Source organism: Dendrobates tinctorius, unplaced genomic scaffold (genome assembly GCF_039654945.1).
Source record: "Dendrobates tinctorius isolate UK_male_01 unplaced genomic scaffold, ASM3965494v1 ptg000011l, whole genome shotgun sequence".
Lineage (NCBI taxonomy): Eukaryota > Metazoa > Chordata > Amphibia > Anura > Dendrobatidae > Dendrobates > Dendrobates tinctorius.
Window position 1 is genome coordinate 14,155,837 of NW_027361679.1, and position 13,589 is coordinate 14,169,425.

Sequence of the window (13,589 nt, forward strand, 5' to 3'; positions counted from 1 at the left end):
TCAAAAATGTTAAGATCATGGGCAATTTAATGCAGGTATTATCATTTTTTACTTCTAAAAATGTAGTTGTGAAGGCCCCCTCTCCACTCTCGGCAGGTGTGCACGTGTGTGTGTGACACTGTAAAGCTGTATTGTGTGTGAATGTAGAGTGTGTGTGTGTGCGCATATGTGGTTTAAGACAGCATTCACACATTTTAGACAAGGTATCTAACTGAATTAAATGGGACAGACAGATCCAGCTCATTCGCAGAATTAGTGGCCTCGGAGAAATGCTGCTTGTTCAGAAATTTGTTATATATATATATATATATATATATATATATATATATATATATATATATATATATATATATATATATTTAATATGCCACAAGCCACTCTTTTCTCCTGGCTTGCAGGTATAAGCTACAAAATGCAGAACACACATCTAGATATTTTACTGTTCATTTGCATTGAATATTTCTATTTGTTCTAAGAAATGTACAAATAATTCCCTGCTGACTTTCATACCAGCAGAGGGAGCCCTGATCCACTTCCAGAGCTCTGAGATTGTTCGATGAGATCCTTCAGTGATTCTCCAGGAGGGATGTACGTCTCATCTTGTTCCAAGCCAATGCTGTAACGAGGTCTGGCTTCTTGTCTTTTGTACCTAGTTATACCGCAAGATAATGAATTGCATAAATCACACTATAACATTATATATAGTTATGTTTCTGTAAGAGTTTTAAGATGTATTTAAAGTAGCTTTACTGCCCTGAGAAGAAGCTGTAATGGCGAAACTCTGAGTCAAGCCGCTGACCTCAGCACAAGTTTTTATGCACATTAGAATACATGTTCATTTTGTGACTACAATAAAAGCCTTCTTCCAACAAAATAGATCTTTGAGCTTCACTGTTGGTTGGACGTGTATCCCTTTTATTTTATTTTCCGTCAGGTAAGACACCTAAACCACACAGCGTGTGGATGGCATGGATGAATAAATGATTTGACCCCAGTTTTTGCTGATTCTCAGGTGGAAGTGTGAATAAGATGAAATGTGTCCCACTACTGCAGAAAAAAACTGTAGAATTCAAGGTAAGCCCTGTGATTGCACCCACTGTAGTTCTGAGCAGCTTTATTACTAACCTAAGCATGAATAATCCTTGCACTGTGCCTCCAGGATAACATGGAAAGGTACATGCCATGTATGTACCAGTTTCTGTTTTCATGTCACCACTACAGCTACATATAGTTTACACCAGAAAATGATTTTGGTGCTTGATTTTTCAGGATCATTTTTACAGTTTTTAGAAATTTTGAATCTTCCTTCCATGTAATAACTCAAGTCCTTGGCTTCCTTCAGGAGATTGTCTATTATCCTTTGTCGTTCTCCTCTCACAAAATACAAATGGGGAGTAAATTGTTTTCTCAAAAAACTACTATCAATAGCACAAGGAATACCTTCTTGATTGCTGGGGTCCAGCCACTGGGACCCTTGCGATCCCAAGAATGAGGTTCTTCGGACCCCCCTAAATGGAGCAAAGATGCTCCATGCCTTGCTTTGGGACTGCTGGAGTTAGTAGGCTGTTTTTTTGGGACTAGCATTTTAAAGTGTTCAGCTCCTGATAAATAACCATTTTTTTTTTTTTACAGGGGCTCTCTGTTCTGGCTCAGTTCATAGAGCATGATCTAAACTGGGGACCCTTCATTGACATCCATATGATCTATGCTGTCCATTTACTACGGTAGGCATAAAGGGCTACCAAGGAGTCCTACCAAGGACTCGCAGCAAGTCCTGACATCACCAGCCGCATCTGCCTACAATCTATTCCCTGAAGGTGGCAGCATCCCACCCTAAGCCATTTATTCTTTGAGGAAAAGTAGCTTAGACTTGCTTGGATTTTTCCTAACCAATTCCTACTGATTTCCACCTAGTTCATTATCTATATCTAGACACAAGTGCATTTCTTTTTCTTACCTGAAGTAACAGAATATTAAAATTCCTGCCAGGATGATACTGCAAATAGTCACGGAGATCAGAAGAGCCATGTAATGGATACTGCCATCAACAAAGTCTATGGGGAAAGAAAAAGATGAACAGCATTAAAAAGAAAGTCTTCAACTACTGGATAGACCGTAATAGTGTTCCTATATTAAAACCATAAACAGAAACGTACATTAGCAACATTACCTTTCCTAATAATAATAATTCTCATTTCTATAGCGCCAACATATTCCGCAGCACATTACTAATATTCTAGCTCATGTCACCCAGCCACGCTTTTCTATATCGTTTCACAAGGGGGAGGCTATTCCAATAAATGGGCAACCCTTCACTATAAGACCTGTGGTTTACAATTGTAGTAATAGATTACAAACTGGGCCAAATCTAATAAAAAGAGCCCATCTGCATCTGTCAAGCTAGAAGCAATGAGCCAGAAGACGTTTGCCGTTAATGCACTGGAACTCCCGCGATCCTGAGACAGTCATCACTAGCGTAATAGAAGCTGGGGAGTATGAGACAGCCTTTCCCGAGATTTTGGCATGTCAGGAATGCAAACACTAAACTGCCGAGAGATCACTTAACACCCAAAAAAGGGATGATACAAGTGGCTTCCGAAAGAAACACAAACTGGTCATACGCAACACGGCAGTATACAACTAGTGAGCCACATTGTCAGGCGTGGACACAGAAGATCGGGGCCATATCTGGCCATCCTCATCATATACTCAAAGAACCTGCACAAGACTAATACGATGATGAGCTCATTAGGATGGATCATTATATCTGCGAGATATTCCCAAGACTGAAATGTACACGCTCAGTTAGAAAAGCAGAGTTATCCTTTTGGCAGTCGTTTCGCTACACGATTTCCCACCGGAAGAACTGCATCCACGTACTGCACCAAATCTCGGTGCTTTTTTTCTCCTTTCACCCATATCTGTAATAAAATAACCTTTCTGCGCTTGGACCCTACACAGACTGCGGCAACGTCCTTGTCTTGAAAGGAGATTAGCAGATTTTCTTTCAAAAGAAAGTCCACAATCATGCCATAGCGGAACACTGAAAAACAAGAACTTCAGCTTTATCGACTCAACCTGCCATGGTGCTATTAAGTTACAGCTTTACGAGAGTAATGAGACGAGGGTCTCCTTGGGGACCTCTTAGTTTACGCTTTTTAAAGACTTGCTTTCGTGTTGCATTTTTTTTTCCTTTAACTCTTCAGCTTGTAGATTTGTGTGTGTTTTAAAAGCATTTCAATTGCTTCTGGCTTTTAATTTCCACCATGCAGGCATGCGAGGCACATCTGAAATCCTTTGAAAAGAGACGCCTACAAGATGTCTATCAGGACAACACAGGGGCTCATCAGTCACTTCTCGCTTCACCAGCAGCTCCCTACCTGTTGCGGGGGCTCGAAGAGTGTGATAGATGAAACGGAGAAGCCACTGGGGAGCCCGCCTTTCTATTTGAGAAGAAGAGCGAAACCGAGGACTGAAAGCTTCATTTCATGGTTTATTAACAGTTTAGCCTCTTTCAATGGCGCCCACTTCTCGGTGAAATGTGTGGTTTGTAACCGTTTAGGATGTCAGCTTCAATCAGGTTGATAGAGATTGCAGACAACCTAAACACAATCGCTTCTTCACCAGACAAGGGCAATCTACAGTTTTACTGATTAATAATGTATAGGCCTCACAATTACAGGGAAAGCTTATACAAGGTAAATAATTGAGAAAATAGAAAGAATGGCTATAATTAAAATAGTCCAATCAACATCTGCCTATATCGTATTTCTCATTTTGCTTTTATTACTTTTTACAAATAAGATAACGAGGAGAAGTCGCTGAAACCCTATTTGAGATTTCAAGAACATATTAAAAATGTAGCTCCAGCTAGAGAATTGAAATGGTCTCATATATGTTGTAGCATTTTTCTAGAGGCAGGAAACTTAATTTGGCAATTAGGTGATAATGATCCGTAATGCAGTTGCGTAAGGCCGGGTTTACACAATGTTTTATCGGAACGCACTCGGCCCTATGTTATCCTATGGGGCAGATCTGCGGGGTTTTTTTTTTTTTTTTTTTACTCATCAGGCAGCATGCTGCAAGTGTCTCCACAAATTGGATCTCCACACCCATTCGAGTCTATGGGCGTGTGTAAAATATCAGCCGGGTGACATCCAAGTGCAGCCTGATTTCTGTGTTTATGAACAATGGAGGACATGGATAAATTAAGCTCTTTTTCCTCTCCACACCTGTGATACGGTTCTCTCATTTGATGGTCGGCTGGTCTCACCAGAACCAGAGAGTTCGGCCCACTGTAATGAGTTTGTGGTCCCGATACTTTATAGGAAACAGAATATGCTTTTTCCCCAGTCTCGTTCCATAGCGACTTCTTTCTTTCACATTTATTTCCTTTTCTTTCTGCCTACAGCTAGTAATATACATAATTAAATGCAATATTTTACAGTTATCTCAAGCACTGAACTTGTATAATGATAAGTATCTGATATTTAGACCAACACGCCAATACGGTGTTCTATGTACGAAATGTATCTGCTCGACATTAATTCCTCAGACTATTCGGACGCCCATTTAGCATCTAGTCAACCTACGAGCCAGACATCATGGCACCAGTGCTGCCAGTTAGGAGGGACTTTTAGCATTGTTTAGCCCCCAACCCCTCCCATATATATATATATATATATATATATATATATTACAAGAATTCATTTTTGTAAAGATTTCCAGTAATGTTCGGTATGACAATTATATATTATGGAGCCTTAGTGTAAGAATTGAATTTATTTCAAAGCACTTTAGTATTGCTAAATGGATCGCAGATCGGTCCATGCTTTGGCTAGAGCTATCTATACCGTAACACAGCTTATGGCATTGCCGGGCGGCAGTGTTTACTAGATCTATTACACTCGGTGCATTGTGCTACAGCCGTTTCACATCGGTATTGGACTTTATAACTATGCAGTGAGACATTTCTGCTCCTACTGTTGGTTCCAGTCTCACTAGGCTCCTGTTTGCTTTTCCTTAATTTTAACATAACCTTTGCTGCAAGGTTAATTATATCTGACCTGCAAATAAGTCATGAATCTAACCCCGGCTTCCTCAGCACTCTGCCCTTAGTCTGAGGCTATTGACCACGAAAAACCTTCTCAGATGTTCAGAAAGTCCCGCACTCTGGGAAAAGCCTCACGTCAATGCCATTTTCTGGCATGTGTATTTTATTAATGCTCCCTTATGTTTATGGAGACACTAGGAGACATTTATTTCTGCCATATAATATATGTATCCTGCATTTAGTCGATTACGTTATCTAAGTTTGATGGACTTGTTTATATCATATTTATTAAATTTATCATTTTCATTTTTTTTTAAATAGGTTTCATGCCCCTTATTCTTCCAGAGAAAGTTTATAGAACAACATATAATGTTAGTTAGCTTAAATAGACATTTTAATGCTTTTTTACGTAAATTCTTTGATTTTCTTGAGGTAGGGTCACACAACTGTTTTCTCCACATCTCAGAAAAACGGTCCGATTATGCCGATTAGACTCAGATTAGAGTTTGATCAAAGTGGCATCAGTTTTTCTTGGACGTGGAGTGAAAAAAAAAAAAAAAAAGATTCTTCACCTTCTCCATTCTGTTAATCCATGAAAATCAGGCCACACTGATGACATCCGAGTGCAGTCCGATGTTTTTCACAGATCCATAGACTTGCATTGTAGATTTTGATCCGAATGTCCTCGATGTCACCAATTTACTTCATGGACCACTCAGTCCGAGGTAAAAAAAAAAAAATCGAAAAGCCGCATAGAATATCAAAGGTACGAGTGCTATCGGTGAAAACCACGAATAGCACTCGTCCAAGAAAATCAGCCGTGTGCACGTGCCCTTATTGCCATAATTCATGTGAGGAAATGATTTTCAAGATATAGAAGCTCTAGTATGAAACCGGGTAGAGAATGAATGTGCAACAAAGAAAAGATCTTCAAAGGGAATGATACATCTATAAAAGCCAAAGATCAGAATGGTGAGGAGGTGGAAGATTCTATGGCTCTGGATGTGAAAGCTGGACAATAAAGAAAAGAAACTGGAGAAGTAGTGAAGGCTTTGAACTCACGTCAAAGAAGAATGTTGAGAATCCCATGAAAAATCAAAAAAGTGGACCTTGATCGCATCTAGCTTCATGCTTACGGTACATACAGTCATGGCCAAAAGTTTAGAGAATGACACAAATATTATATTTTCACATGATCTGCTGCCCTCTGGTTTTTATGTGTGCTTGTCAGATGTTTTTATCGCATACAGAAATATAATTGCAATCATATTATGAGTAACAAAAGGTTATATTGACAGTTAGAATGAGTTAATGCAGCAAGTCAATATTTGCAGTGTTGACCATTCTTCTTCAGGACCTCTGCAATTCTCCCTGGCATGCTCTCAATCAACTTCTGGATCAAATCCTGACTGATAGCAGTCCATTCTTGCAAAATCAATGCTTTTATTTTGTCTGAATTTAAAGGTTTTTGTTTGTCCACCCGTCTCTTGATGATTGACCACAAGTTCTCAATGGGATTAAGATCTGGGGAGTTTCCAGGCCATGGTCCCAAAATCTCTATGTTTTGTTCCCTGAGCCATTTAGTTATCACCTTTGCTTTATGGCAAGGTGCTCCATCATGTTGAAAAAGGCATTGTTGATCGCCAAACTGCTCTTGGACGGTTGGGAGAAGTTGCTCTTGGAGGACATTCTGGTACCATTCTTAATTCATGGCTGTGTTTTTAGGCAAGACTGAGAGAGAGCCCATTCCCTTGGCTGAGAAGCCACCCCACACATGAATGGTTTCAGGATGCTTGACAGTTGGCATGAGACAAGACTGGTGGTAGCGCTCACCTGGTCTTCTCCGAATAAGCCGTTTTCCAGATGTCCCAAACAATCGAAAAGGGGATTCATCAGAGAAAATGACTTTACCCCAGTCCTCAGCAGTCCACTTCCCTGTACCTCTTGCAGAATATCAGTCTGTCCATGATGTTTTTTCTGGAGAGAAGTGGCTTCTTTGCAGCCCTCCTTGAGACCAGACCTTGCTCCAAGAGTCTCCGCCTCACAGTGCGTGAAGATGCACTCACACCTGCCTGCTGCCATTCCTGAGCAAGCTCTGCACTGCTGGTAGCCCGATCCCGCAGCAGAAACACTGTTAAGAGACGGTCCTGGCGCTTGCTGGTCTTTCTTGGGCGCCCTGGAGCCTTTTTGGCAACAAGGGAACCTCTCTCCTTGAAGTTCTTGATGATGCGATAGATTTTTGACTGAGGTGCAATCTTTCTAGCTGCGATACTCTTCCCTGTTAGGCCATTTTTGTGCAGTGCAATGATGACTGCACGTGTTTCTTTAGGGATAACCATGGTTAACAGAAGAGAAACAATGATGCCAAGCACCAGCCTCCTTTTAAAGTGTCCAGTGGTGTCATTCTTACTTAATCATGACAGATTGATCTCCAGCCCTGTCCTCATCAACACCCACACCTGTGTTAATGGAGCAATCACTGAGACGATGTTAGCTGGTCCTTTTAAGGCAGGGCTGCAATGATGTTGAAATGTGTTTTGGGGGATTAAGTTAATTTTCTAGGCAAATATTGACTTTGCAAGTAGTTGCTCTTAAGCTGATCACTCTTTATAACATTCTAGAGTATATGCAAATTGCCATTAGAAAAAATGAAGCAGTAGACTTTGTAAAAATTAATATTTGTGTCATTCTCTAAACTTTTGGCCATGACTGTACAATGAGGCTGGAGCTTCAAAAACCATAGAAATAAGTCTGAAGCGTTACCTTTATTTTTAATTGGAGGCAGAGTAGGATGCAGATCTCTGTTACAAAAGTCTTCATCTGTACAACATTCGATGGACCTTCTCTGATGTGGAATAGGTGTGTCCTGGGAAAAGAATCAGAACTATCAATGACACTGAGAAGATGTGGACATTTTACAATTAATATTAAAGGGAACCTGTCATCAGAAAAAAATGCTATGTACCCGCAGCCATTACAGTAATCTGCAGATTAATAACATTTTAAACATAGGTTGCCATCTAACTAGAGGGTTTACTGCTGGGAGAAAATGAAGATAGATTCTCCCTGCAGCCGCTGACTTCCAGTCTTCAGTCAGCGCTGACGTAGCAAAGTAACCACAAGAGATGGGCAAATTTATTCAAATGGGATTGAATTCTGCAGGAATTTAACAATATTCCATATTCTTTGGGAAAGGATTTTTTGTGATTTGCTCTGCGCAAAGTCATTAAAATAAATAAAATCTGTGCAATTTTGAATCATGGCTTTAGGGAACTGTTTCAGTACCAAGAGGAGAGAATACAGACTAGAATTATATAGCAACTTTTTTTCATTATTGCAACCAAAAGGGATAATATCGCCCCTCAGAGAAATCCTCTTTCTTCCCTTCCTGGACTGATCATGTATTCTCAAAATTCTCCATTTGTGGGAATATTGTGACTCTAGTGAATACAGATTTTCACATCACTTAAGAGGAGATCACAGTTGGAGCTCATTATGTTCTATGGAGAACTGTAATTTTTGTTTCATGGGAACTCGTGACAGAATGTTAAAGCATCGTCAGTCTATCTCAGTAATGTGAAACTTCTACACTGAATACAGATGTTACCCCTGAAATGAGAGTGAAAGATCGGTCCTGGAGAAGAAAGAAGCAGATTCCTCTGATAAGATATATTACAAAGGTGGCTTATTTTCGCTTGTACTATTGATTTATGAAATAAAAATTACAACGACGGTTACTTTTTATTTCATGGCTATCACCAACCTCAGAAGGCTAATAAATGCGTGATACTGAAAGAGTAACCGTCTTTAATTTTTATTTCATAAATGAATAATAGACATGAAGATAAGAAATCATTGCAATATATCTTATCAGAGAAATCTGCTTCTTTCTCCTCCAGGTCTGAACAAACATTTTCAAAACACTAAATTGCTGCTAAAATCTGTATTCAGTGAAGACAGATTGTTACATGGCTGAGATAGGAGATGGCAGATGGCTTTATAAGATTGCATGCAGAAGTGAGGGAAGAGCTCTGCCACTAGCTCCCCCGCCTCTACATGGGATCTCATCAGTACCCCCTGTCATCTCCCATTTAATGTAACAACTAGTGTTGAGCATTCCGATACCGCAAATATCGGGTATCGGCCGATATTAGCGGTATCGGAATTCCGATACTGACTTCCGATACTTTTGTCATATCGGATTCCGGAATCGGAAGTTCCCATCATGCTATGAGCCTGCTTGCTTTGATTAAGCCAATGGGAATCCTCCGAAGTGTGGGCACATCCTGTTAGGCATGTAGGCATGTTAACTATTGGCATGGCTGTGATTGGCTGCCGAAATGATGTCATGATGCACTATAAAAGCCACCGCAGCCGCTATTTCTGGTTCACTCTGCTGTGAATTCAGTTAGGGACAGGCTGCTGTAGAAGACTGTGAGGGACAGTTAGAAATAGCGATTCCACCAAACATCTAGTGCTTTACCCAGGCTACATAAACCACCACTGTAGCCTTCTTTGCCCTAGCAGCAGTGTTCACAGCTGTCTGCAAGGGCTGTGTGAGTGCAGCTCACGCTGTGGAGTGGGTCCTGCAGCCACGTCAGGCTGTAGGCCACCCAGTGTGATCACTGGTGCCTCATACATCTTTTAATTTTTGAGCTGCATTTTTTACATAATTTCAATCTAGTGTGCTTCCATCCGTATCCATATACGTTGGTGGCAAACACTAGTAGTAGACAGCGGAGCCTTTCTGCTGCCTTTCAGTGCTAGTGTCCACTTTGCTGCACTGTTCACGGCTGTCTGAGAGGTCTCTGACTGTGTGTGAGTGCAGCTCACGCTGAGTAGTGTGTCCTACAGCTACGTCTGGTTGTAGGACGCTCAGCGTGTCACTGCCTCACACATTTTTCTTTTATTGCAGCTCATTTTTTCTTCTATTAGTGTGCATCCATCCGTCTCCATCTACGGTGGTTGCAAACACTATATAGGAGTACACAGCGGAGCCTTTCTGCAGCCTGTCAGTGCCAGTGCCCACTTAGCTGCACTGTTCACGGCTGTCTGAGAGGTCTCTGACTGTGTGTGAGTGCAGCTCACGCAGAGTAGAGTGTCCTGCAGCTACGTCTGGTTGTAGGACGCTCAACGTGCGTCACTGCCTCACACATATTTGTCTTTGAGTGCAGCTCATTTTTTCTTCTCCTATTAGTGTGCATCCATCCGTATCCATCAACATTGGTTGGTTGCAAACACTATATAGGAGTAGATAGAGGAGCCTTTTTTTCTGGCTTGTGCCCTGCCGGCGCAGCCAGATTAGTATTACCCAATTTTTTTGGAGCCTCATCTTTTGCATTGTAGGTTACCTGCCTGCATTGTAATAGCTCCAAAAAGTTGGTGATACTATCAGTTTCAATTCTTTGTTCACATACTTTGAGTTTGTTTCCAACAAAGAAACCACAAAAAAAGTTCACCAAACACTACATTTGGAACTTGTGTAGGCCACATCAGCTCCTATTAAAGTGTAGTCCACACACACACACTTCATAAAATTAGTGTTTCTTGTACCTGTAACCAGCTGTTCAGGAATAAGCACACTAAGGCCCCCCTTTGTACTTTTCTGCCTATCTTAAGCAGTCTGGCAAGATGAAGAAGGCAGGGAGTAAGGCGCGTGGGCGTGGGCGTGGAGTTTCAGCAGGGAGAGGACGTGGGGATTCTGCAGGTAGAGGACGTGGGGATTCTGGGCCTGCTGCGGGCACCAGTGGATCAGCATCCCCCAGTTTTAGCAGGCAACAGTCCTTTATGCGCAGCTTTGTAGGACCTCAACGTACCCCACTGCTGCGGGAGGAACAAATTGAAGCCGTTGTCGGATGGATGGCAGCTAACGCATCGACTTCAAATACTTCCACAGCCTCTCAGGACCAGAGCACCGAAGAGCAACCATCTGTCTCTTCACCACCTGCCAAAGTGCCCAGGCAGTCAGAGACATGGACAGGAGCCATCACAGTCTCTACTTCTGTTCTCGGAATCTGTTGGCTTGGAAAGAGGGGGCCAGCCAAGCAGCATTCCTGAATGTGAAGAAGAGGGAGTATGCAGTGATGCGCAACTTCTTTGTCCCTCTGAATCTGAAGAGGCGAGTGGGCCAGTGCCTATGGTCAGCACACCTCAGTACGCATCAGATGATGACGAGACTCAGTTGCCACTTTCTGGTGCGTACGGTGCTGGCGAGACAACCCCGGAGAAGCAGCTGTTTGAAGAGGGGAGGGAAGATGATGAGGTCCTTGACCCATCATGGCGTGAGGAACAGGAAGGTGGTGGGAGCAGCTCGGAGGAAGAGATTCCCCTACCGGCCAAAACAGGAGGCAGAGGGAGGGGGAAGACTTGGTTGCCTGTACCCTCCACTTCGGCACCCGTTAGGAGCATTCCTCATTCCAAAGGCAAAACGGGCGCTCCCAAGAGTTGCAGTGCGTGGTCCTTTTTTGACACAGTTGCAGATGACATTTGCTTTGTCAAATGCAAGCTGTGTCATCAGATAGTCAAAAGAGGGAGAAATGTCAGCAACCTCAATACCACAAATATGTGGAAACATGTGCGCACTAAGCACGAGTTGGAGTTGCAGAGACACCCTGAAGACGTAGGCCAACGTACAGCACCACCTACCACCTCTTCAGTTCGTGTTGGGGCCTCTTCCTCCAGCTCACACACTGCTGGTTCGGCTTCCTCACAGGATCGCCAAGGAAGAACCTCTGCCACTGTTGTCCGGAGACCCTGTCAGATTCCACCCATAGCAGCACGTTCCCATCCATCACAGCCATCGGTAGCACAGGCATGGGATAAAAGGCGCCCTTACTCGGCAAACCATCCCCGAGCACAGTCTCTGAATGCTGGCATTGCCAAACTTCTGGCAGTTAAAATGCTGTCATTCAGGCTGGTGGACACTGACACCTTCCGGGACTTAATGGCATTGGCAGTCCCCCAATACAACGTGCCCAGCCGCTTTTATTTCAGCAGGCGAGCCGTCCCTGCCCTGCAGAAACATGTTGAGGGCAAAATAAAAATGCGCTACTAAACGCCGTTAGTAGCAAGGTCCACCTGACCACCGATGCGTGGACCAGTAACCATGGACAGGGACGATACCTTTCCCTCACTGCCCACTGGGTCAATGTTGTGGAGTCGGGTACAGATCTGGAGAATGGCGCTGTACGCGTTCTTCCAACGCCACGGATTGCAGGACTCCAGTCTGTACACATAGACTCCTCCTCCTACTCAAGTTCCTCAGAAACAGCAGAGCAGGAGCCTGTTACGACCGATATGAGCACAGCCGTGGCCAAACGTCAACAGGCTGTACTCAAATTAATTTCTTTGGGGAATCGAAGCCACACAGCGCAGGAGCTCTGGATTGCTATCAAGCTGGAGAGCGATGTGTGGTTTGGGCCAGCGAATCTCCAGCCGGGCTTGGTAGTGTGTGACAATGGCCGAAATCTGGTGGCAGCTCTTGGCCTAGGCAACCTCACACACATCCCATGTCTGGCACATGTGCTTAACTTGGTCGTGCAGAGCTTTCTGAGGGACTATCCGTATCTTGATGCACTGTTGCACAAGGTCCGCATAGAGTGCGCTCACTTGCGGCGTTCCAGCACGGCAAGATCGCGCCTCACTGCTCTGCAGTGACAATTTGGCCTTCCGGAACATCGCATCATATGTGACCTACCCACCCGGTGGAATTCAACGTTACATATGTTGGAGCGGTTGTGTGAGCAGCAGGCAGCAGTCATGGAGTACCAGCTGCATCAGGCGCAAACAAGTCACACTGTGCGCCGTTCACACTTCAGCACCATTGAGTGGGCCTCTATGAAGGACATCTGCCTCGTTTTGCGTGCCTTCGATGAATCCACGCGGATGGCGAGTGCAGATGATGCACTAGTCAGCATGACTGTCCCCCTTATCTGCCTGCTTCAACAAACACTGCAAGCACTAAGGGATGAGGTTTCGGAAGAGGTGGAGGATGAGGAGTCCCAAATGCCATCTGCTTCTGGACAGTCTGCGCTACGTGTTTCCTCACAAAGGCCTAGGCAGGGGACACTTTGTGAGGAGGATGAGGAGGAGTCGATGGAGGAGGAAGACATCTCTCCAGAGGAGGGAGGTACACAAACCTCTACTCAGTATGTACAGCGAGGGTGGGGTGATGCAGAGCAGGCCGAGGTCACGCCTCAAACAGGGGACAGCGGTTCTTTGGCAGTTGGGAGTCTGCAGCACATGGTTGATTTCATGCTGCAGTGCCTGAGAAACGACCGCCGCATCGCCCACATTCTCGTCTCGGCTGATTATTGGGTGTACACCCTCCTAGATCCTCGCTACCGGGACAGCGTACAAAGGCTCATACCAACGTTGAACCGGGAGCGTAAACTGCGGGAGTACGAAGAGTCACTGGTGCAGTCCATAATGTTTTCCATTCCACCCGACAGCATTGTTGCTAGTGCTTTACAAAGCAGCTCTGTGCGTCGAGGCAGTGGAGGAAACTCTGCACAAAGAGGGAGCAGAGGCAGCGCTG

At 43.7% G+C, this 13,589-nt stretch overlaps 1 protein-coding gene across 15 annotated transcripts in view; it reads right to left on the reverse strand.

Moving 5' to 3' along the window:
• BMPR1B (bone morphogenetic protein receptor type 1B) overlaps nucleotides 1–13,589 on the reverse strand; it is a 708,903-nt gene that overhangs the window by 29,340 nt on the left and 665,974 nt on the right. For all 15 annotated transcript variants that reach the window (XM_073589916.1, XM_073589827.1, XM_073589836.1 and 12 more), the window contains 3 exons: nucleotides 7,817–7,919; nucleotides 1,958–2,054; nucleotides 511–649 (listed from right to left, as the gene is read on the reverse strand). In XM_073589916.1, coding sequence (XP_073446017.1) covers nucleotides 511–649; nucleotides 1,958–2,054; nucleotides 7,817–7,919 — 339 coding nt within the window. The remainder of the gene's footprint in view (nucleotides 1–510; nucleotides 650–1,957; nucleotides 2,055–7,816; nucleotides 7,920–13,589) is intronic.